The 24755-nt window shown below is 44.3% G+C and overlaps 1 protein-coding gene across 6 annotated transcripts in view; it reads right to left on the minus strand.

The window, feature by feature from the left end:
* PTPRM (protein tyrosine phosphatase receptor type M) overlaps positions 1-24755 on the minus strand; it is a 749315-nt gene that overhangs the window by 91332 nt on the left and 633228 nt on the right. For all 6 annotated transcript variants that reach the window (XM_054985128.1, XM_054985127.1, XM_054985126.1 and 3 more), the window contains 3 exons: positions 17637-17724; positions 7029-7105; positions 1791-1827 (listed from right to left, as the gene is read on the minus strand). In XM_054985128.1, coding sequence (XP_054841103.1) covers positions 1791-1827; positions 7029-7105; positions 17637-17724 — 202 coding nt within the window. The remainder of the gene's footprint in view (positions 1-1790; positions 1828-7028; positions 7106-17636; positions 17725-24755) is intronic.

Consider the following 24755-nt stretch of genomic DNA (forward strand, 5'->3'; position numbering starts at 1 on the left):
GCTGTTTCAGGAACCGGCAACTAAGAACGATATTAAATTGACATTTAGTGGATTTTTAAAGGGGTGGGCCTAGAATAATAAAAAAGGTCCTTTAGAAAACAACTGGCTTCATTTGTTTTCTCTGACAGGAGAAGGAGATAGAAATGTCTTGACATGGGGACAGATTGTTGACTTTACTTAGCAACAATGGAGGAAATCTGAATAACATGTTTCAAGGAAAGAAGCTTCAAAGAAATTCTGAGAAATTTTTAACCACGCAGACTTAACTTTAATTTATCAAACAACCATAAAAAATATATGTAAGTGAAACAAAAGGTAAAAGTAGCTCTTGTGGCGCAGAGTGGTAAGCTGCAGTACTGCAGCCCAAGCTCTACTCACAACCTGAGTTCGATCCTGGCAGAAGCCAGGTTCAGGTAGCCAGCTCAAGGTTGACTCAGCCTTCCATCCTTCTGAGATTGGTAAAATGAGTACCCAGTTTCCTGGGGGTAAAGTGTAGATGACTGGGGAAGGCAACGGCAGACCACCCTGTAAAAAGTCTGCCAAGAAAATGTTGTGATGTGATGTTCCCCCATGGGTCAGTAATGACTTGGTGCTTGCACTGGGGACTACCTTTACCATTTTTTTACCTAAGTGGAAGGAACTATTGTGATTCATTGACTATGCAAACCCAGTATGAGATTCTGCTCTATGTTAAATTATTTGGAAAAGAAAATATTACTTTATGAAATTGAAGATCTAGCTCAAGGTAGAATAGAACTGATGAGATTTAATTTCTGCCTGGCTTTTTCCAGATAGAAAAGGTATCTGTACAGAAAATATAAACTCAGGATAGCTCTACTTCATCTTCAGTGTTGGAATAATAATTTAGCTAAGTATGTTATAATGTGCCCTGACCCGGATAGCCCGGATGAGCCTGATCTCGTCAGATCTCAGCAGGGTTGGCCTTGGCTAGTAGTTAGATGGGAGACCTCCAACGAAGACCAGGGTTGCAGAGGAAGGCAATGGCAAACCACTTCTGTTGGTCTCTTGCCATGAAAATGCCACCTAGGGTCACCATAAGTCAGCTACGACTTGAAGGAACTCTCCAACACCACCACGTTGTATGTACGGTGGCTATAATACAGTATGAGTATCAGAGCACACTTTAATGTTACTCTGTTAAACTTCCGCAGCTCATAAGGTGATGGCTATTTCCTGCTATATAGTACAAGTGGAGATATTCTATTATTTTGAGGACTAAATCAGGGCCATCATTCATGTACACTATTTGCACATAAAGTGTGTGTGGGGGTCTTGTCATGTTCTTCTGGCATATCTGTATTCATCACAAATAGTGTAACCACATGAAAAAAGGTACGGGGGGCAGTGTCATTTGAATGAGATGATGTGAGAAAAAATATGTCAGCTACCATCACAACTAGCTGAGGCCTAATGTATGAGAAAAGTGAATACTGGTGCTTACCATTAAAAAGCTGATTGATTAATGGTGATCTCTACATTGTGTCAAAATTTCAGGTACAACATTAGACATGGTGAAGTGTCAGCCATGGCCATTTGTATGGTTAACCCTAAAAACCCCATGCTTTGTAAAACAGAACTGTTAATCAGGAAGATATTACGTCTCTTAGCTTCTGTGTGAGATCAGGTCTATCTGTGGACATCAGGTATATGGGTCGAAGAACTGATTATTTACTACAGCTAAATGAAATGTAAACCTTCACCAGTATACCTGACATTTTAAAAATGAATATACATATACACTTAGAGATTCTGATGTGAGATTAGCTTACCTTGTGTAGCAATATAGTGGTTTGGTCTGTGATAACCCTGAAATAAATGTTTAAAAAAGTATTTTGTATCAGACTGTAATGATCTACCACAGGTAGGAAATGAAAGTCATAAACATAAAAGCATTCATTTCTGAATGTTACAATAATTAAAAATACTAAGGGTGAAGGTCTTGCTGTATGGATATGATTGACAGCTGCTTGTACATGCTTTTTCTGTTGTGGATCCCACGTTATGGAATGGCCTTACTGAAGATGGCTCCATACCTCAACTCAGCCTATCCAGATACTTGGATCTCTGCCACAGTAACCTCGGGAGTAGAATATTGTAATGCACTCTACATTGATCTGCTGTTGAAGTTAACTTGGAAACTCCAGCAGATACAGAATGCTGCAGCTTGGTTACTATTGGGAGCTAGGCAAAGTACGCATATCATACCTACTCTACAGTCACTCCACTGGCTATCTATTAGTTACTCTGTTCAGTTCAAGGTACTGGATATTAACTACAAGACCCTTTTTAGCCTTGGTCCCTCATATCTGTTGTGTGTGTGCTTTTTCTGTTGTGGATCCCACATTACGGAATGGCCTTCTTGAGGTGGTCAGGAAGGCTCTTCTGTCATTTTGCAAACTTTGTAAAACAAAATTGTTCAATAATGTATTTTTATAAGAGAAATGAGGCTATAGTATAAGGGCATTTCTAAAAAGCGAAAAGCAAGTCCAGTAGCACTTTGAAGGCCAATGAGATTTCTGGAGTATAAGTTTTATAGAGATAAGCTCTCTTTATCATATACAAGGACTTTAAGGTGCTACTATTCTCGAATCTTGCTCTTCTACTGCAGACCAACACATCTACCCACCTGAAACTATAAAGGGAATAAGGCTGAAGTATAATAAAATGGAAGGTGCTTTTATAAAGGGAACAGGATGGTAGTCTATTCTATTCTGTTGCATGTGCTATGTTACTCTGTCAAATTTCATTTCTGTACTGTTTATAAGATATTATATTTGATACTTTTTTGCATTGTTTCTAACCTTTGTGATCTTAGCCCTGTTGTATTGTCTGCTGGATGCCTCATGGTATTTGACTGTACAGTCTCATCAAGAAAGGCAGGCTATTAAATAAATAAATAAAATATTCCTATCTGCTGGCTTGCAATAAGTGAAAGAAAATGAAAACAGAAAATGGAGAGTCATGGTAGCAAACCAGAAGTACAAGAATCATGCCGTGACTCACTAAGGAAAAGTCAAAATATAACACAATACAAACAAAAACAGTAATAGAATAATAAACATGTCAGTTTTAAGATCTATAATAAGACAGGTTAAAGTGCAAGGTGCTTCTAAACAGAATACTCCATTATTCCTATGACAATATACAAAGTGCCTATCCTACTATATAAAAGGCTAAGCATATTCAAGACAACTCACTTCCTACCCTGGTACACCTCCAGAGGGCGCTGCTGTGGAGGGATGCCCAAATGAGGCAGCCAGACCTCCAGAGAGCATGCCACAGTGGGAAGCCCAGGTTGGGAGCAGGCGTGGAGCAGGTGGCAATGCCTGCCTCCCGCCTTCACCGAGCCAGGATCAGAAGTGGAGCAGGTGGCAATGCCCACCCCCTGTCTTCACCCAGCTGAGATCAGGTGCAAAGAGGGAAAATGTCCGTCTCCCACTTTCACCCAGCTGTGTTCAGGAATGGAGCCGGTGGCAATACCCACCCCCACCTTCGAGGAATCAGGAGTGGAGTAGGTGGCAATGCCTGCCACCTTTCACTCAGCTGGGATTGGGCACGAAGCAGGAAGCAATGCCCAACCCCACCTTCAGCCGGCTGGGATCAGGCATGGAGCAGGCGCCAATGCCTGCCTCCCGCCTTCACCCAGCTTGGATCAGAAACGGAGCAGGCGGCAATTCCCGCCCCCCACCTTCACCCAACTGAGATTAGGAGCAGAGAGGGGACAATACCCGTCTCCCACCTTCACCCAGCTACGAACAGGAGCGGAGTAGGTAGAAATACCTGCTCCCCTGCCTTCATCCAGGTGGGATCAGGAGTGGAGCTGGTGGCAATACCTGCCACCCGTCACCCAGCCGGGATCAAGCACAAAGCAGGTGGCAATGTGCGCCCCACCTTCACCCGGCTGGGATCAGGCGCAGGGCAGGTAGCAATACCTGTCTCTCGCTTTCACCCATCTGCGATGAAGAGTGGACCAGGTGGTAATGCCCACTTCCTGCCTTCACTCAGCTGGGATCAGGAGCAAAGTAAGTGGCAATGCCCGCTCCCTGTCTTCACACAGCTGGGATCAGGAGTGGAGCAGGTAGCAACGCCCACCCCTCGCCTTCACCCAGCTGAGATCAGGAGAAGAGCAGGTGGCAATGCCCGCCCCCCGCTTTCACCCAGCTGGGATGAAGAGCAAAGCAGAGGGCAATGCACGGCTTCCCTTTACCCAGCAGAGAACATTTGTTGAGCAGGGGACAATGCCTGCCCCCTGCCATCACCCAGCTGGGATCAGGAGTGGAGCAGGTGGCAATGCCCACTCCCTCCCATCACCTGGTTGAGATCAGGAGCAGAGCTAGTGACAATGCCCACCCCCCTGCCTTCACCCAGGTGGGGTCAGGATTGGAGCAGGTAGCAATGCCCACCCCCCTTCACCCAGCTGGGATCAAGTGCGGGGCAGGTGGCAATGCCTGCCCCCCGCCTTCATCTGGCCAGGATCAGTGACGGAGGAGGAGGGAATACCTACCTGCCCACCCTCCCTCCCCTTTCTAGAGCCCATTGTATTTTTTCCCACAACAGGCTTTGTTGTTAGTGCCTATATAAATTATGTAAAGTGCCTGTGACCCTCTATATATATGCATACAGTGAATATCAGTGTGATCCAAGGAAACAATAGTACAGACAACAATATTTGCAGGCACTTTACATAATTTATATAGGCCTGTGATATATTATAATTTGCCTGCCTTCTTGTTAATACCTGTTTGCCCTTTATACTGAGTTATATTAAATCCCTATTGGGTTCTTTGTATATTGAGCTATGTTAATTATTCTATTACTTTTTACTTGTATTGTGTTATATTTTGACTTTTCCTTAGTTAGTGAGTCATGGTGTGCTTCTTGTACTTCTGGCTTGCAATATGCAGCAGCATTTTTTTTTACTCCTATTTAATCTAAAATATAACATCTAATACATCTTTTGGCCATGGAGTTTTAAAGACACAGCCACTAAAACCCAATGCTTATGCCATCAAGATAATATAGCGGCCACTGAAAAGTTACCCCAGTATGGTCTGTAATGTTTGTAAGATCTCGTCCATGCTACCAACCCCACTTCTGATGGGAGGCAAGTAGGGTTGCCAAAGTACAGGTAGGGTCTGAAGATCTCCTCAAATTACAACTGATCTTCAGATGTCAGAGATTAGTTCCTCTGGAGGAAATGGCTACTGTGGAGGGTGGACTCCATGGCATTATACCCTACTATGGTCTGTCCCCTCCCCAAACTCTACCCTCCACTGGCTCTATCCTCAAATCTCTATGAATTTCCTGACCCAGAGTGGGCAACTCTAAGATAAGTGAATTATCTGAATTATTGGTACTATGGTATAGTAGAACAATCAGAAAGCATGCCTAAATCCTGATCTACTGGACAGTCATATGACATACAAGAGATTTTCCCCGTAAAATATATATTGTGCAAGAACAGTTGTTACGTCACTGCTTACTGTATTATGGGCATGCTGTTAATACTATTTATGTCTTTAAAACAGGAAATGTATGTGCAATTGGCACTGAAAATGATAGTACAAAGTCCACTGGATAGTACTTGGTTTACCTGTTCCCCCAGGTTTACCAGGAAAACTGTCCCTGTAACTGGCCCAATCATGCAGATTTTCTGATTTGCACTCTGAATGGACCATGAATTCACCATTTATATATTTCAGAAGTTGATTTCTTCAGATTAATGATTTCAAGAGATGCTGGAAATTTGAAATGGAAAATAAACTGACTTTTCCATGTGTCTGAAAATCTGTCTATCATTAGTAGTAACATTTTATAACCTTGTGACAATTGTTTCCTAGAGATAACTCTAAATTTGCCTATGAACAATTGGCTTGTTGCAGGTGGACAATATAGATAGTATTCTTACTGTAACCCTGATACTGCAACTCTGCTGCAATATTATAATTTGCTTTTGGTGTGCCACATTCAATGCATTGATGTATTAGCAATATTAATATTAGCTTAGATTTATACCCAAATGCTAACCATCATTTATATGTATTTAGTTGAAAGCAAGCCGAGGGGCATAATCTGTAACAGTGGGACTGGCAAATAAGAACAGAAATAATTTGCTTGTTGCAACTCTTATTTTGTATTAACTGACTAAAGAAAGATCTAATCTCCTTTTAACATACTCAACAGAAATGCATATGCATTAGATAATGACAGTATCATCACAAGGTGTCATTAATGAAGATGAAAACAATGTTGATAACATTGTTAATGAATAAGTTTTTTTCAGTTACTAACATGAGTGTTATGTATGACCATGATTATTACTATAGCACTGACTTGGGCCTAAAATGGTATTGACTTTCCCTTGATTTTCAGATCTAATTTTGATTTTATTTTCTCAATGTCCCCAAAATGCTGTCTCTTAAAGAATTTATTCTAATGTAAAACATTAACTTAACATGATGCAGGCTGAACAAAGAAGCAGCCTTCAATAATTAAACAGCATACATATTTAATGAAATGTCTTGCTTGCATTAGAAGTTCTGGTTAACAGATGCAGACTATACTTTGAAGGCTGCCTTAAAAGTGCAGAGATGACAAGAGATTGCAAGTCACTGCATTAGAAATTACAGAGTTTTGTCACATTAATATGCAAGCTACTCTCTTTTAAATGTGGAAGTATGCCAGGTTGTTGACAGATACTGAAAATAACATTTCTTTTGTTTACATAAGCTCCAGGAGGAAAAGTAGCCTGATAAAATTACTGGCAAGGCTGTACTCCAGAATGTGGCAATTTAGAAAATGACTGATACACCTTCCATATTAACAGATCTTCAGTAGCTCTAATGTCAATTTTAGCATAGATATGGGATCCCTTGTCTGTGGTTTTTCACAAAGGTTAGCAGCTGGCATTCTCATCACACACAACATCTATTTTAACTAGCCAATGAACAAATAATGAGTTTCTTTGAATGATACTGTTAGATTTGTTGTCTAGATGATATACATACATCAACGTAATTTCCATTGATGTAGTCAGAGTTTGCGTCCCCTTCAATGAGCTGCAGTCTAACTCGAGAATGATCATCTGAAATAGAACATATAAAAATGCATCTCAAAATTTGTATTCCTTTCTCCATACACAAAATAAAAGTTAGCATGTATGTAAGAAAATACTAGATGAACCCCACCCCTCACACAAGATACGCTGCACCATTACAATATTTTGATTACTTAAAAAACCTGATTTTTAAATAGGAAAAATCGCACAAGCTGCAGGTATGTTTGCCTGTTTGTTAAGGAATTAGGTGCCCTGTGCATTTGTAGCTGGTGCTCTTCCTTAGAAGTAGAATAAAATCTGTAAAAAGCTTGCATCAAAGAATGTGTATGGTGTTTCCCATTCCAGCCAAAATAATGCTTTCTAACAGAGTGTGGGACAAATCACCAGATAAATAATGATTTTGAGCTGATACTCTTTTGCGACTGTGTGTGGCAGAATCTTTCCTTTCTAATGTATTTATTTATTTTATTTATATCTTATCCCATCATTCTCCTTTCTTCCATTTTATCCTCACAACAACCATGTGAAGTAGCTTAGGCTGAGTGTATGTGACTGGCTCAAGACCACCCAGCAAACTTTCATGGCACAGTGGGGATTTGAACCTGGGTCTCTCAGGTCCTACTTCGACACTCTAACTACTAAACCACACTGGTTCTCCACAGACTCTTAGCTGGAGTGCAGATCAGTCTTCTGGTTTTCCTGTACTTTGTGAAGCACATAGTCCCTTATGTTGTGGATGCCATGTGTGAGGCTGATAGAAAGCAACTCCCTCTCCGACCCCTTTTACCCAAGATGCCAAAATATTTGTACACAAGCTAGGTTCTTACATTGCAAGTGTCTCTGTGACAGGCTGCTTTTAAGATGCTATTCCATGTGGTAGCTCATAATATGTATGAGTTACTCACCATGTGTATCACCTACATAAGAGGAGGTTTTATACACTGCACCAGCTATATAGAGGTTTTCCAAGCAGCTGTCCACACAAACCCAACCGTGTAAGAATCACTGTCCTGGACTGACAAACAATTTACATTGAACAATTGTTAATCTATCAATGCCTTCATGAAGCTAGCAACATGTTCCCCTCCACACATCCAGCACAGCTTTCTGGGAGTACAGAATGAATTGAGTTTTAATTTGATATTCACCATTATTAGCTTTGGGAAAGGTCTTCATTTTCTTCTATTATTTTCGTCATGGTCTTTTTGATGACCTGAAAACACACTGCATAGCAGTGCTGGCCCATGGGCCACAGTTTTTCAATCACTTTCCTGGAGAATGTGAAAGCATTTAAATTGCTTTCAGTTAATATTGTTAAGGGCAAGTTCAATATTGCCAGAGAAAAAAATTCACTTGCTTGGGAGTAAGAGTATAACTTGGCTGCTGGTGAGTGGATTGAAATTTAGATTATAAAAACTGCTGATATCCACTGGTCCACAATTTACTAAATAGATCAGGAATAATAAAATAAAAAATGGTACTGAGGAGTGCCCACAAGACTTCACAGAAAATTAGCAAAATTCTACAGCAAAGATGTTTACATTGGAAAAATGTAAACTAGAGTACTTCGAAAGTGCTATATGCTTTTTCTAACTGCTTGTATTTAATTTACTTTGTAGTTAGCTGCAGTCAGAGGTTGAATAATGGAACAGACACTAGTAACTACTCTAAAATATCCTTTTCATCTTTATTCCACACTCTTTTTTGACTGGGTAGTCATTCTGTCAGATGGCAGCATTCGGGAATACTGTCATATCTGTAATATAAATTCCATATCCAATACTGGTTGTTAATGGATTATGCTCTATGAAATGCTTCATTAAATGCTCATATGTCTTCTATTAAGTCTTCAGGACCAAGAAATCAGGTAATTTTGCAAACTGTAACTGTCCTTGAACTATTTTGTGCACTCAACAACTTTAGCTTGGAATTTCTTTAGCCATGTTTAGAGATAGAGAATGCTTGCAAACGCAAATGGGAAACGCGACTGTGTGCATGTACAGCAGAGGTAACATCTAGGACAAAGATCAAGAATCCCCCTGCCCTTCTGTCTCTGAAATAGACTGTCTTGTGCTATACTGATGCACATGATAATTGTTTGAACAGCTCCTACAGTCAGTCTCTTCCTTCACCCCTCCCTAGCTGGTGTTGCAAGATAAGGAGAATGACCTTGGAACTGCAGAAACTATTGGAACTATGAAGCTGTCAACAAGGAACATCTGATACTGAACAAAAGCTGCAAGGCAAGAGTAGGCACATCCGCAGTTTGGAAAAGTAAGGGGGAGGCTAAAATAGGTGGACAAGCAAAAGAGGCCAGAGACATAGTGCCATTACCAGCAGTAAAAAGAAGAGGGGGCACAGAGGGCGGTGCCCTCCCTCCATTCGAACAGAGGAGGCCTGCCTTGGTCCAGCTTCCTTCCACCAGCCCAGCTGGAAGGTGGGTAGGTGACAGCAAGAGGCCTCAAAACCTCCTCTTTGCTGAGGGAGCTGCAGGAAAGCCAACCCTCACAGATATCTGAGGCAGGAGTTGGGCACTGAACAGAAGCTTTCTGCTGAGGCTCCCCCTCCTGTAGCCCAGAAATTGGAGGAGGAGCAAAATGAGGTGTCCTTTGGGGTGGAATTAGAGTCTTCTGGTCCTCAAGCTTGCCCTGAGGACTCAGAGCATGCTGGAAGACTTCAAGAGAGGTTCGCCATCAGTGATGAGCCTCCCCCCAGTTTCCTCTGAGGCTAGCAGCAGGCCTTTGAAGGAGAAACAGGAGAGGATGGAGATAGCAGAAGAGGAAGAGATGGAAAAATGCTCCCCCCCCCCCCGGATGCTGCCATCTCAATCCTTTCACCCCCAGGCATCCCTTTCTGGCTCCCCCCCAACACAGGGTTTCTGCCCTGAAAACCTGTAAGGATGCCAGGCAACTCTCAAGAGACTTCATTTCATGAGTAAGTTCTTTATTGATAAGATGCCAGTATCATATACTTACGCCATCCTTGCTAGGACTGGTGACTACAGACAAGTATCACGCATATATAGGTTCCCCAAGGCTACTTCTAATTCCTCCCCCTTTCTCCTAACAGTCCTCTAACTCTGCATTCAGGAAAACAGGCTGTGTGATTCATGGACTGCTCAAGGTCAAGCAGGCTGCCAGGCTCGGGAGAGATTACAACAGGAACAAACACCTTCCGTTCCCAGTTTCCCACCCCGGATTCAAATAACAGAAACACCCTAACAGCATCAGCTTCAGGTGCAGGGGGGTATTGAATATGACAGGTGATCCCGAGCATCTGACAGCACCTCACAGGTCCCTCTATATAAATAACATTCAATTTATATATATCGCTTGGCCCTTCTGGAAATGTGAAGCATGTGAGCCAGGATTTGGTGGAGAAAATAGTCAGAGACTACCTTTCAGAGCCCTGTGAGTTGCATGTCACCTGTCCTCTGAGCTACTGGGTGAAAAAAGAGGTGGTTTGGCTAGACCTCTCTCTCTCATAGCTCAGAGGCTCCTCCCATGCCCTCTGATGAGCATGCAGAATAAACATGTGTTCTCCCACACAGGCAACGTCGTCAGCCGTCATCACACTCGCTTGCTTCCCTGGAGAGCTGAGCGGCTGGTCTTCCTGAAGGTCCACTGGCTGCTCTTCAGTTTCCCAAGTCTGGACATTCAGAGTGAGTGAACACACCTTGTGCCTGCATCTTCTGTCAGTCTGTGTTGGGGAGGTGGGAAAAAGGGCTCCTCCCAAAGATAATTTAGCTAGAAAACCAGCAGGACACTTTATCCAGTTGGTATACTATATAAAATACAAACTCCAACTTGGAATCTCTACCCCACCCCCAAAACACCAGTACACTCCTTGAACCTTGGCACCATTCTGTGCAGAAAATTTAAAATTGCAGCACCAAAAATGTTGTTCTCTTGCACATGGAGCAGGAAGATTCAAAGAGATGTTAGGGAAAGTAGAGACCACACTGCCCATGTTTTAAAAGAAGCAGAAACCTAACCCACAGATACCGAAAATGAACCTAGTGAATGTTGCAGTGTTGTTCTTATGCACTGTTAACTTTCTTCTTTACAAGGGTGGGAAGAAAGAGGGCCAGTGATGAAGGGCAACTTCTGCAGCTCTGTCTCAAGGCTCCTCTGAGCCAGTGACAGTGTAGGCTGCAGACTGCAGAGAGGGAAGAACTTTGGTTACTTCACTTTCTGAAATCTTCCTTTGGAGAGGAATCCATCCTGTATTAAGTTTACTTGCCAGTGCCAGTGCTCGTGCTGGGTTGGTGGTTCTGCTGGGCAGTTGATGTTGGTACTTGGTTCTGTTCTATGGTATGTGGGGTCCACATGGCTTCTGTGAGTTACACTGGTTCTGTTGGGCTTGCAACAATGTCTTTTGTTTCAATTTGGTTCTGCTGAGATTCTCTGGTTTCATGTTGGTTCTGTTGGGCTTTCTTGGTTCAGCTTGCATTGGGACTAGGCCTTGCTCTTTGGCCAGTGGTTGCCCCTGTATGTGTTTGGTAAGGTTTTTTTGCTGGAAAGGCAGCTTGGAATTTTCCCCATGGTGGAGAGTGTTGGGGGCAGCTTGTTCAAGGGCCCGTAGAATTGGACCTGTGGGTCCAATCTTCTTGAAACTTGGGAGATCTTTAATGAACAGGCAGTACTAAGTCCCATGTAGTTTTGGTGAAGTTTTCTTGAAAAAGCGCCTCCCTCCAGCCTCACTGAATAGGTTTCCCCATAGGAAATAATGGAGCCGATGTAGAGCGGAACTACAAGTGACAAAAGGCACAGGTTGGACACTTGTCAGCTTTCCTCAAGTTTTGATGGGAAATGTAGGCAGCTTAGTGGAATGTTGGACAAGTGACAGTTGAAAAGTCCATTGGAGCAGTCAGAGAGCCAAGCTGCAAGACTAGGATGCCTACATTTCCCATCAAAACTTGAGGGAAGCTGACAAGTGTCCAACCTGTGCCTTTTGTCACTTGTAGTTCCGCTCGTATTCAGATTGCTGAATAAAACTCAGATCCGAATGCTAAACCAGTATTTTTGGACCCAAATATCCGCCCTGAGCCTGCGAAAGTGGGGTGGAATATAAATATAATAAATTAAATTAAATTAAATATTGGAAAAGTCAAATATATATGGAATTCCAGATACCCAAATCAAAATAATACTGATTGTGTGTGTGTGTGCGTGTGCGCGCACATGCATGTGCATGCACACTCCTATGTGATACTGTAGGATCCCAAAGTGTTCAGGGGTTGGGAGTTTATGTAAACTGAGATGTATTGGAGATATGTGAACTGAGAACATTCAGGGGAGATGTGAACTGGCAACAGGGACTCTATGCACTCATAGGCCAATATTTAAGAATATTAAGAATACTTAAGAATATATTTAAGAATATTAAGAATACTTAACACTTTTATCATTTTATGTTAGCAATAAATGCAATAATCTTGAAACAAATATAATGGCCAAATAATAGTATTTATTTTAAAATAAAGTTAAGCTGTTCAAGTTAAGGTATTCAGCTAAAGCGGTGGTCAGCAATCTTTTATTCTTAAAAAGTCAAAACACAGCAAAACTCAAATTAAGAGATCATTAAAGACCCAGTTAAGAAAGCCCATTTGCAAAATTAGAAATATACAGTTTAAATACTACTGATAACTGGAAGATAATCCATATAGTTTCTGTAGCTCAAAGTTTCTGTGATGCCTGCAATTTTTTTATTAATAAAAGGCACATGTAGGGTGTCACAATAAATAGTATTGGCATGGCCACAATAAATAGTATTTAAGCTGTACATTTGCCTGCTATTGTGGGCAACCTTCCACTCTAGCATTCCTGTCCCTGCTGCTGTTCAGTGCAGTAGCAGGAGCAAAAATGGGGAACAAGATGGCATTGTGTAATGTGGCAACATCACTTTGAGTGAAGACCTGGAAGTGACATCCCCACACTGAGTGACTTTCTAGGAATTCTCCAAGTCTCTATGATGTGATGATATGTCGATGCATCTGAGGGACATGCCCTCCTCCCCATGCCTTGCCTCCAAAACTCCTGGGATTGCCACCCTTATGCCTGGCAGCCCAAAGTAACATATATACACAGGAGAACCCTGCACAACTGTTTCAGTGCCGTAGTATAACTCTGCACAGTTCACACTTGGATTACTGGCATACACTCACCTCTATCGTTTCCCTTTCTCTACGTATCTCAAAGAAGCCCTTTACAGAACAATCTTAAGCAGTTCTACTCAGAATCCTACCCCCTCCGATTGCTGAAGAAGTGTGTAAGTTTTAATATCCTTGCTGCTGTTGGATTTGGTTTTACATTGTGTTTTGTACTTTGTATTGTATTATTAATTTTAGTCTAACAATGTTGTTATCCGTCTTGAGCCTGTTTGCAGGGCGGGCGGGCTAGAAATTTAATAAATTAAATTAATTAAATTAGATCTATTCAGAAAAGTGTTCTTAGGATTGCATACAATTTCCCCCATCATTCCCTTCACATACTGTCTACTCTAGCATCCCACCTATCCTCCTGTTTACTGTTACTTAAGTATTTCATTTTTTAAAGAGCCATATTTGATTCTGCACTAACCTACATTTGGCTCTGCAAACCCCTGAGCCAGAGTTGGTATAATTTCTCTGACAAGACTGTATGTTTGCAAGTACTTCTTAGTACTTGCAACGTGTTTAGTCACAGTTGAACATACTAGTTTCACCACTGACATTTGCACAAAGTTCCAGACAAAATGGGCATAATCCACCAAAACTGAAAGCCAAGGGTTGGATCCTACCACTCCCTTCTGCTGTGAGGAATCTTGTTCCAACAGCAACATTTCATACATAGCAGGAGAGAGTGATCCAACTCTACTGAAATAAAGTTCACAACTAATTACCTAAGTAACTTGTTCCATGTTTCAACTATAATCTTTTCAGAACTAATTAATTTAATTAAATTTAATTTATTATATTTATATTCCGCCCTCCCTGCTTTCGCAGGCTCAGGGCGGATAACAAATACAAACATGTTTAAAAACATTTAAAAACATTAAATAATACATTTAAAAACATTAAATATAACAATTCATGCTGCCCAGTGGTTCATACATGCCTCTGTGTTTGCATAGGGGTGATGGTTTAACCCCCCCTTCACGGGGGGGGGGGGGCGGGCACTGCCCGGCATTAGCCATATGCCTGGTGGAATAGCTCTGTCTTACAGGCCCGGCGAAATGCAAGCAAATCTTGCCGGGCCCTTGTCTCGCAAGACAGAGCATTCCACCAGGTCGGGGCCAGGACTGAAAAGGCCCTGGCCCTGGTCGATGCCAGGCGGGCCTCCCTAGGGCCAGGGACACTTAAAAGATGTTTTCCGCCAGAGCGGAGAGTCCTCCGGGGCTCATATGGTGAGAGACGGTCCCTCAGATACGTCGGTCCCAGTCCGCGTAGGGCTTTGTAGGTTAACACCAAAACCTTGAACCTGATTCGGTACTCCACTGGCAGCCAATGCAGCTGGCGTAGCACCGGTGTAATATGCTCCCACACCGGTGCTCCAGCAATGACCCGCGCTGCTGCATTCTGTACCAGCTGTAACCGCCGGATCAGGCCCATGGGAAGCCCAGCGTAGAGCGCGTTACAGTAATCCAACCTAGAGGTGACCATTGCTTGGACCACTGTAGTCATGTCACGGGGAGACAAATAAGGGGCAAGCTGCCTGGCCTGCCGAAGATAATAAAAGGAAGACCTGGCAACTGCAGTGATCTGGTCCTCCATCTTCAAGGAGGAATCCAGAATCACCCCCAGGCTCCTAACCCTCGGGGCCAGTGTATGTGCTGCCCCATCAAGTGTAGGAAGCTGGGGTCCCAAAGCCATCTCCCCACGACCCACATACAGGACCTCCGTCTTCGTGGGATTCAATTTCAGCCGACTTTGTCTCAACCAACCAGCCACAGCCTCAAAAGCACGCTCCAGGGCATCAGGGGCCGATCCAGGCTGCCCGTCCAACAACAGATAAAGCTGGGTGTCATCCGCGTATTGGTGACACCCAAGCCCGAAACTCCGCACCAGCTGGGCGAGGGGGCGCATATAGATATTAAATAATAATGGAGAGAGTATCGCTCCCTGTGGCACACCACAAACCAGTGGCCTACGAGATGACACCCTCACCCCGAGCGCCACCCTCTGTCCCCGATCGTGGAGAAAGGAGACCAGCCACTGCAGTGCTGTCCCCTGAATCCCCACATCGGCAAGGCGGTGGGTCAAAAGCTCATGATCGACAGTATCAAACGCTGCTGACAGATCCAGCAAAATCAGCAGTGCTGATCCGCCCTGATCCAGATGTCTGCGGAGATCGTCTGTGAGGGCGACCAACAATGTCTCGACCCCATGTCCCGGGCGGAAACCAGACTGGAAGGGGTCTAGGGCTGAGGTCTCCTTCAGGAAATTCTGCAGTTGCTTCTCTGCCGCCCGCTCAATCACCTTCCCCCAAAACGGAAGGTTGGAAACTGGTTGGTAATTGAGCAGGTCAGCAGGATCTAATGATGATTTCTTCAGAAGAGGCCGTACCACAGCTTCCTTCAGCGCCTTGGGAAAAACCCCAGAGCTCAAGGACAGGTTTATAATCGCCTCCAAGGAATTCCGAAGCCCGTCAACACTGGCTTTCACCAGCCATGATGGGCACGGGTCCAAGGGGCACGTGGTAGGCCGTACCACCTGCAGAATCCTGTCCACCTCTTCCCCGAAAAGAGGGCTGAAATGATCTAATATGGGTCCCGAAGACGGCCAAGGGGCCTCTAGTTCATTTACTGTATCAACTGTGGCTGGTAAGTCGCGGCGGAGAAGCAAGATCTTATCAGTAAAAAAGCTCGCAAAAGCCTCACAGCTTATCTCCAAATTCAACTTTTGATGGTCTCCACCTGATTGGGAGACCAATGAACGGACCACATTAAATAATTTAGCTGGGCGAGAGCTAGCTGATGCGATGGAAGCTGCATAATACTCTTTCTTCACAGCTTTCACCGCCATCTCATAGGACTTCATAAACAGCCTATAAGATGTTCTTGCTTCCTCGTCCCGAGATCGCCGCCACACGCGTTCAAGTTGTCTTAGCTCCCGTTTCTGTTGCCGCAGCTCCTCCGTATACCAAGGAGCCCGGCGATTCCGGCAGCGAAGAGGACGACGGGGGGCGATTTCATCGATGGCCTCAGAGAGCCGGACTTGCCAGCCCTCCACTAGCTCATCTAATGAACCACCGTGGAGCATTGGTTCCCGCAGAGCATTCTGGAACCCAATTGGGTCCATCAGTCTCCGTGGGCGAGCATAAATTTGCTCACCGCCCTTGCAGGAGGGGGGTGGCACGCCCAGCCGGGCCTTCACAACCGCGTGGTCTGACCATGGCACCAACTCTACTTTATCCAGAACCACATCCAATCCCATCCCGAAGATCAGATCTAGCGTGTGGCCTGCTTCATGTGTGGGTGCCGATACAAATTGGGAGAGTCCCAGTGTTGCCATGGCTGACACCAGGTCCGTGGCCTGTATCGAGGTGGCATCATCTACATGGGCATTGAAATCCCCCAGCACCATCAACCTGGGGTACTCCAAGGCCCACCCAGCAACCACCTCTAGCAGGCGCGGTAAGGCGTCTGCTGGTGCGCTGGGCGGTCGGTACACCAAGCAGACGGCCAAACTCTCCTCGGCATTCCACACCAGGCCCACACAATCAATGCCAGAGATCTTCGGGGCGGGAAGCGGCTTGAAGGAGAAACCCTCCCGGACAAGGATTGCCACCCCTCCCCCCCGACCCTCAGTTCGTGACTGATGAAGGACCGCATAACCCGGGGGGGTCAGCTCACCAAGAGCAACTGTTTCTCCTTCCCTCACCCAAGTCTCGGTCACGCATACCAGGTCCATATTAGCTGCCATAAAAGTATCATGCAGCATACTGGTCTTATTATTTATGGACCTGGCATTGAACAACATCAGTGTCGAAGGAGGATTTTTCCTAGCTCCAACACCGGCATGCCTCGGGATGGGGCGTAGGTTAGAAGGGCACCGAGCCTTTCCACATCTCCGTGACCTTCTCCCTTTAAACCAGGCCCCACCGCCATACCTCCCCCGTCCCCAGAGGACTGGTATCCCTGGCCCTATCTCAGATGCCTTCCTCATAGCCATCCCCTTATCACAGCATACAAACATCCTAAGCAGCAATAAACAGCACCAGTTCTTCAGCAGCAGCAGTCCCCGGCAGCAGCTCCTTTAAGGCCAGAGCACTCAGGGGGCGGGGCTGAGCAGGTGGAAAAGCTCAGCCCTCGATGGAGTAGCCTCCCTGACTAGCAGTCATCTTTCAGTTACATAGTCATTTTGTACAAATGCATCAGGATACTAGATTTTAGATGTAAAATGTAATAGTACTATACTGTATTAAAGTATTTGGAATATTAAAATATTTATTTCTCCCTTATTATTAATTAAAATAGTCAGAACTCTGTTTTTACTTCAGACAGGCTATCAGTGGGCTATCTTGTCAGTTACTAAAAGGAATTTACACAGTAGTACAATTATACTGTCAACACTTACATGCAATGATATTCCCATATCTATTCTTCATTCGGTTCTCATCTTTTTTAGCTGAGTCCCATGGTGCAGACTGTCCTTCAAAGAAACTCTGCAAAAACAAAACCAAGTAAAAATAACACTAAGGGAAGGAATATCTACCAAGAGAACCATTAAAGGTAACATGAAGATACACAGCAACTGTAATTACAAGTTGCTGTGGAATTTGCTGTGTTTCTCAATGGTTCCCCAAAACAGAAGAAAGTTTAGTGAAAAATATAAATAATGACTGATTGAAATTGTAATTAGAGTTGTTACTTGACTGATAAATCATTATATTTTAGGAGCTACTTAATATTTCTTAATAGAATCATTTTGCTCTATAAGAACAATTTTTATACATAGTTAAGCAGAGGCTGACACTATAGTAAAGGTGAATAATAGTAGAGGTAGGAAAAACATAGACAATGGTTTAAAAGAACTATTTTACAGTATTGCTATTAAAGGAAAGTTGAAAGACTTATCACACCCAAATCCTCATGGATCAGTGAGATCCGCTATGATGTTTAAGTAAACTGTTTAAGTAAACTTTCACATAACACAGTAAATGAATACAGAATCTTTCTATATAAAAGGCAAGCTGTACTGGCGATTACTCACTTTTTATCCTGGTGCACCTGTGCAGAAGCACCAGGATAAAAACTGAGTCATCACCAATATGGTCTCTGGAGGGCACCGCCATGGTGGGAAGGCCAGGCGAGCCAGCCCCTCCCGCTGGAGGGCGCTGCCATGGCGGGAAGGCCAGGCGAGCCAGCCCATCCCTCTGGAGTGCACCGCCAGAGCGGGAAGGTCAGTGTTCCTACACTCCATTTTCTAGGGCCCATTTTTTTTAAAAAAATGGGGTATTTGATAAATGTCCTGGGCACATACATGGTCCTACTGATTCCAGACAGGACATTCTAAATGTTCAACCAAGAAGGCCAGGAATGTAGTATAAAGAAAGTGAATTACGTAGGCAGGAAGAATGTGAAAGCTAGGTTTTGTTGTCTAGGTGACAGATGTGACAAAGAAATACACATAAATCTTTTGCTGGCTGTCTACCAATAGCATTTTACTTTTTTAAAATGGAAGTCAAGCGGGTCAAATTTTAAGTTTCATAACCAATATAAACCCAGCTAATCATACCAGATTATGCCTCCTCACTAAGCAAGATGGATCCAGTTAGGCTGTTACCCAAATAGGAGGTCTCCTTAATATGTTGGGGGAATTAGTGTTATACAGCGAAAGGGGGTAACTAGGGATCTCCACCTATGTATACTGGGATTTTTCTCTTAGAGACTCTCAAATAAATCAGGCAGATGTTCAATAGGAAAGGTTTCTTTAAATTAAAAGAGAAATAAAAGGCAATCGAACAGGCACAAAACACACACAGCATACATACAAAGCTAAATAAGAAAATCAGAGAGGAGAATGGGAGAAAGTAATTTGGGATAGGGTGAAAATTACCAGTCCTGAAGAAGGAGGGGTTCATGGGAGCAGCAGCAAAATGACCAGTGTTTCACGGGGAGGAGGAGAGAGGACTCAGACGTATCTGAGGGTGCATGTATGGATCCAAAACACATAAACACTGAGGACATGGCTGGGCAGCCCAGTTATAGAGTAATACGTATCCTGGAGAAAAACTGACGTCTTTGCCCCCAAACAATAGTTTTAATGGTTTATCCAGAGGTAAGACAATAACTTGGGAAAGGTCTGGTGTGACTATCTAGAGTGGTCTGTAGGTAAAAATATTGCTTGATGATCTGGTAAGTATCGGACAGGAAGGCTATCAAATGTCCTGGACAGCCTGTTTAGGAAAGTCGGGGAGGAAAGGTGGAGGAAGGCACTGACGAGAGCAGGCAGGGAGGTGACTCAGGAAGCCTCGTGCTGCTCTCCAGGGTGTGGAGGGCTGCCAGTCAATCATTCCCCTATGACTCATGGCTTGGTAAGTTTCCAGTCTCCAGGCCAGCTGGCACCCTCTCTAACTGGGGCCAGGCAGTGTTTAGGACATTGCAAAAGGAGTTTATGGTATTCCATATCCATAAATTGCCCTTTCAGTATGGGGAGGGGTTTAACTGCTAACAAGTTATAATAAAATAGTGAAGGCTGTTCCCTGAAGAGGAAAATAGATGTTCTATAAATGGTGGTGCTTCACTAACCAGGTAACAGCATTGTTCTTCATTTGCATGCAATTGGCATACACATATGTTTTATTAAAATCTTTACTTACAATACCTCAAATGATTATTCAATTGCGAGGAACGGGAAAATGTGTTTTCATCCCATGCACAAGCTGCTTTAATATTTACTTAAGAACTGTACTAAATGATTTAATCAGGTTTATATAAGAATTAATCTATTTAGGTTAGGAGAACACATTAGTCATTCATAGTTCTGTTGCCAGAGGAATGGCACTCCCTGTCCGAGTGTCAGCAATGATGTATTCCTGCCACAAAAAAGAAAAACTCAGACTTATATAGCACTCAAGATTGTGCCCAATTGTTAGCACCTAGACCACCCCTCCTGCTGAGGGGCAGTTTATAGATATAAAATGACAAACTACCTTCTTTATATAGCATAGGTACAAGACACTGCCATACTTGAAATAAAACAAAATGGATGCCAGCCAGTGAAGTGTGCCTGGAAAAATATTTTAAAGGGAGAGTGGCTGGCTGACTAAACACCCCCTCCTTGCCCCGGAGGGATGCATAACTTAGGACAATGAGGCTCCCAGGAATCTCCGAACTCATCTTGTCAATGCCCAACCTTACTTCCTCTCATCCATTTTACCCAAATCAAACAACATGCAAGCTATTCAGCAAACCTGGTAGCTTTCTCCATCTGATACTCAAAGGGTCATCAAGCATCATTTTCACCTATAGTCCACCTCAGGTAGACCAATTAAGCCTCTCCCAACTCCACTGTCCATGTTTGGATACAGACATCAAGTTACTATTTTTGGGGTGAAGATGTCAACTTGCCCTAGGGAGCATTTCACCCTATGTCTGGACTCCATAGCCACCAGTGAGTGTGTGTGTGTTCTGGATCTGTCCACATGCCCCCAAATCCATTTAAACCTCTTATTGTCTTCTCCTTGTGAAACACTCGTCATTCTGCTGTTGCCTCTGTGGACTGCCATCTTTGAGACTGGTAACTATCTTCTTCTCCAAAACTGCTTTCTCGCTTCTTCTCTGATTTCCTCTTAGTTAGCCTTCTAAATGTGCTGTGTGTGGTTTTCTGTATGTTTGCTCTTTTATTTCTCTTCTAATTAAAAAAAAACTTTCCAGATGAACGTCTGCCTGCTTTATTTCAAGAGTTCTCTAAGGGAAAAATCCCCATAAACACAGGTGGAGAATCCCAATTACTCCTTCATGTTTGTCTCCTTTAAGCTGATTCCCCCAGAAAATTAGGGGACTGCCTATTTAGGTAACACAAAAGCAACTTGAAGAACCAAATACTATAATCCATTCAATGTCATTGCTAATACAATATTAGGTATGCTTGACAGTTCAAAGTTGTAATTAACGTTTTTTTGGTAATTATCCATAGGAATGCTGTAACAGAGTACACTTATGTTCTAACGATGGGTTTATTTGGTTAATCCAAATAAAGAATCAAGTTATTGGCTGTGCAGGTCAAATCATATCAAAATCAATGCTAAAATTCTTCTTTATATGTCTCCTCACATAGCAAAAAGGATATTGTAATCACAAATCTGATATGCAGAGGTGTAGCGTGGGGGGGGCAGGGGGAGGCCACCCCAAGCACACAATTTTGAGGGGGTGCTACATCCACGCCCCCCTGGGAGTGCCCCTTCGGTGCTGCTGCCTGCCTCAGAGCCCAGCGAGCCGGGTGCCCTGGCAGCGTGTCAGGCAGCCTGCTTCCCCGACAGTGCTGTCGCCCGCCTCGGTGCCCAGCAAGCCAGGTGCTCGGGTGGTGCGGCAGGTGGGGAGGCGAGCAGAGAGGTGGCCTGGCTCCCTGCTCACCTTCCCACCCCTTACCTTTCCTCTTTGCTGCAGCGACCCACACCGCTGCTGTCAGCTCAGCAACCAGTGGCAGCACGGGCAGCTGCAGTGAAGCAGTAAGGGACGGGGAGCGCTCCCTGGTGAGGGGGGCGCTCCTGTGTGATGATGTCGCAAAGTGACATCATCATGCAAGGCCGGAGCGTGCGTGCACGAGGTGAGGGTCACCATTACCTGCCCCGGGCACCCATGGACCACACTACACTGCTGCTGCTATGGAATGATCAAGTAATCAGGTAATTCAAGTGATGTTATGGAAGTATCGGTGCCACTGAGGTACAGTGACCTCCATGGGACAGAGTTAAGGTCTGTTGAAATAGATGAGTGGACAACAATGTCCATGAAATATCATGCACATTTCTTTGGGTGTGCAAAATTAGTGAGTCAACAGCTTTTAGTGCCTTTGGGGTTTCTTTCCCTCAAAACTGAACTATGCAAGAGAAGCATATGCTACACTATCTTTACATTTTCACAAGTATAACTAATAAAAATAATTTCCACATAAACTTTGGCATTTGTTTATCATTTAAACTACACTTGATTATTTTTTCCCCAATCAAACATTTCATTTCAAATATATTTTGTTATTTATTTATGTTAGGTACTAGAAACAAAGCCCATTGTGGGAAAAATACAATGGGCTCTAGAAAGGAGAGAGTGGGCAGGCAGGCATTCCCTCCTCCTCCATCACTGATCCCAGCCGGTGAAGGGGGGGTCATTGCCACCTCATCCAGACCTGATCTCAGCAACATGAAGGGGTGGTGGGCTTTGCTATCTGCTGCACGTCTGATACCCAGCACAGGCTGGGTAAAGGGGGGCAGGCATTGCCACCTGCTCCATTCCTGATCCCATCTGGGAGAAGGGGGGTGGGCATTGCCATCTGTTCCCTGCTGGGTGAAGGGAGGAGTGAGCACTACTTCCTGCTCCTCACCTGATCCTGACAGGTGAAGGTGGGATGTGGGCTTTGCTGCATGCTCCGCTCCTGATCCCAACTGGCTGAAGGGGGTGCGGGCATTGCCACCTTCTCTGCTCCTGATTCCAGCAGGTTGAAGGGGGCTGGAGATTGCTGCCTGCTTGGCACCTGATTCCAAAGGGTGAAGATGGGATGGGCATTGCCGCCTGCTGTGTGCCTTATTCCAGTAGGTTCAAGGAGGCGGGCATTGTGACCAGCTCCAATTCTTGTCCCGGCTCGGTGAAGGGAAGAAGGGAATTGCCTCCTGCCCTGTGCCTGATCCAACCTGGGTGAAGGTGCTGGGCAGGCATTGGCAGCTGTTCCACTCCTGATACCAGCTGGGTGAAGGGGGTGGGCATTGCCATCTGCTCTGCTCCTGATCCCACTTGGGAGAAGAGGGGTGAGCATTGCCACCTGCTCCGTTCCTAATACCAGATGGCTGAAGGGGAGTGGGCATTGTCACCTGCTCCACTCCTAATACCAGCTGGGTTCAGGTGGAGAGTGGGCATATCTACCTGCTCTGCTCCTGATCCCAGCTGGGTGAAGAGGGGGAGGGAATTGCCACCTGCTCTGCTCCTGATCCCAGCTGGCTGAAGGGGTAGGTGGCTATTTCACTTGCTCCACTCCTAATATCAGTTGGGTTAATGGAGGGGGCAGGCATCACTACCTTCTCCGCTCCTAATACCAGCTGGGTTAAGGCAGGGGGCGGGCATTGCCACCTGCTCCACTCCTAATACCAGCTGCCTGAAGGGGTCGGCCATTGCCACCTGCTCTGGCACTAATACCAGCTGGGTTAAGGTGGTGGTGGGCATTGCCACCTGTTCCACTTCTAATACCTGCTGGCTGAAAGGGGGGGTAGGCATTGTCACCTGCTACGCTCCTAATATCAGCTGGGTTAAGGTGGGGGTGGGCATTGCCACCTGCTCCACACCTAATACCAGCTGGTTTAAGGGAGGGCATTGCCACCTTCTCCGCTCCTGTTCCCTGCCTGGGCTTCCCACTATGGCATATTTTCTGGAGCGATATGGTGAGTTACCTGGGCTTTCTTCTGTGGCAGCGCCCTCTGGTGGTGCACCAGGGTATAAAGTGAGTTGTCTGAAACACACCCAATTATATAGTAAGATAGTCCTCATTTCTCACTGGGACTCAGGGAGGATTACATAAAATAATCAAATAATCAAAAAAATACAATCAACAAGATGGGTCATCCATTACAAAATCCTTATAGAACTAACAATTCAATTGGAACCAACTAGAAATCTGAAACAGAACCAAAGCAAAGCTATTAGAACATAAAATTGGCACAAGTTACTTCTAAAAGTTTGTTTAGTTTTGTTTAGTATTAGTCAAAATAAATATCCTAATCCAGATCACATTTATTTAAGACATCAAAAAATCATAAATTTGTTTATTCCAAATACATGCATACACATGAAGCTGCTTAATACTGAATGAGACCATTAGTCCATCAGTGTTAACGTAGTCTAATCAGACTGGCAGCAATTCTCCAGGACCTCATGTAAAGGTCTTTCACAACAGCTACCATCTAATCTCTTTAGCTGGAAATGCTGGAGATGAAACCTGGAACCCTCTTCATGCCAAGCAGATGCAGTACCACTGAGTCACATCTCCTCTTCAATTAGCCTGGAAAACTCACATCGTTGATTCAGCAGCACAACTTTAACCCACTTTACTTAATGTGGATAACATACAATGTCAAAAACAACAGAAAGGTATCCAATATCACAGATATTTAAATCACTTTACCACCAATCTATCTGTGATCAACAAAGGGTTGAGAGGAAGGTAGAGCAGCTGGCAACAACTTTGCCCTTGAGTGTAACTTTTTTGTATAGGCACTGACTACAGTGAAATCACATTTTGCAAGATATGGACCCAAACAGAGGTGTGAAACTGCCAGACTGGGTTGGAAAAAATAAGAAGGAGGTGGCAGTGATATCATGTTATGTTTGTAGAAACTTTATGGCACTGTCAGGAAGGTGAATGATTGAGACAGAAAGAGCAATAAGGATCAGGAGGTAAGGTGACGTGGTTGAGGTTCAGGACAGGTAGCAGGGAATGGATTGATAATAGTGAAGAACAGGGTTAAGAGAAATAGCACATGGCAGG

This window comes from Eublepharis macularius, chromosome 7 (genome assembly GCF_028583425.1).
Source record: "Eublepharis macularius isolate TG4126 chromosome 7, MPM_Emac_v1.0, whole genome shotgun sequence".
NCBI classification, from domain to species: Eukaryota; Metazoa; Chordata; class Lepidosauria; order Squamata; family Eublepharidae; genus Eublepharis; species Eublepharis macularius.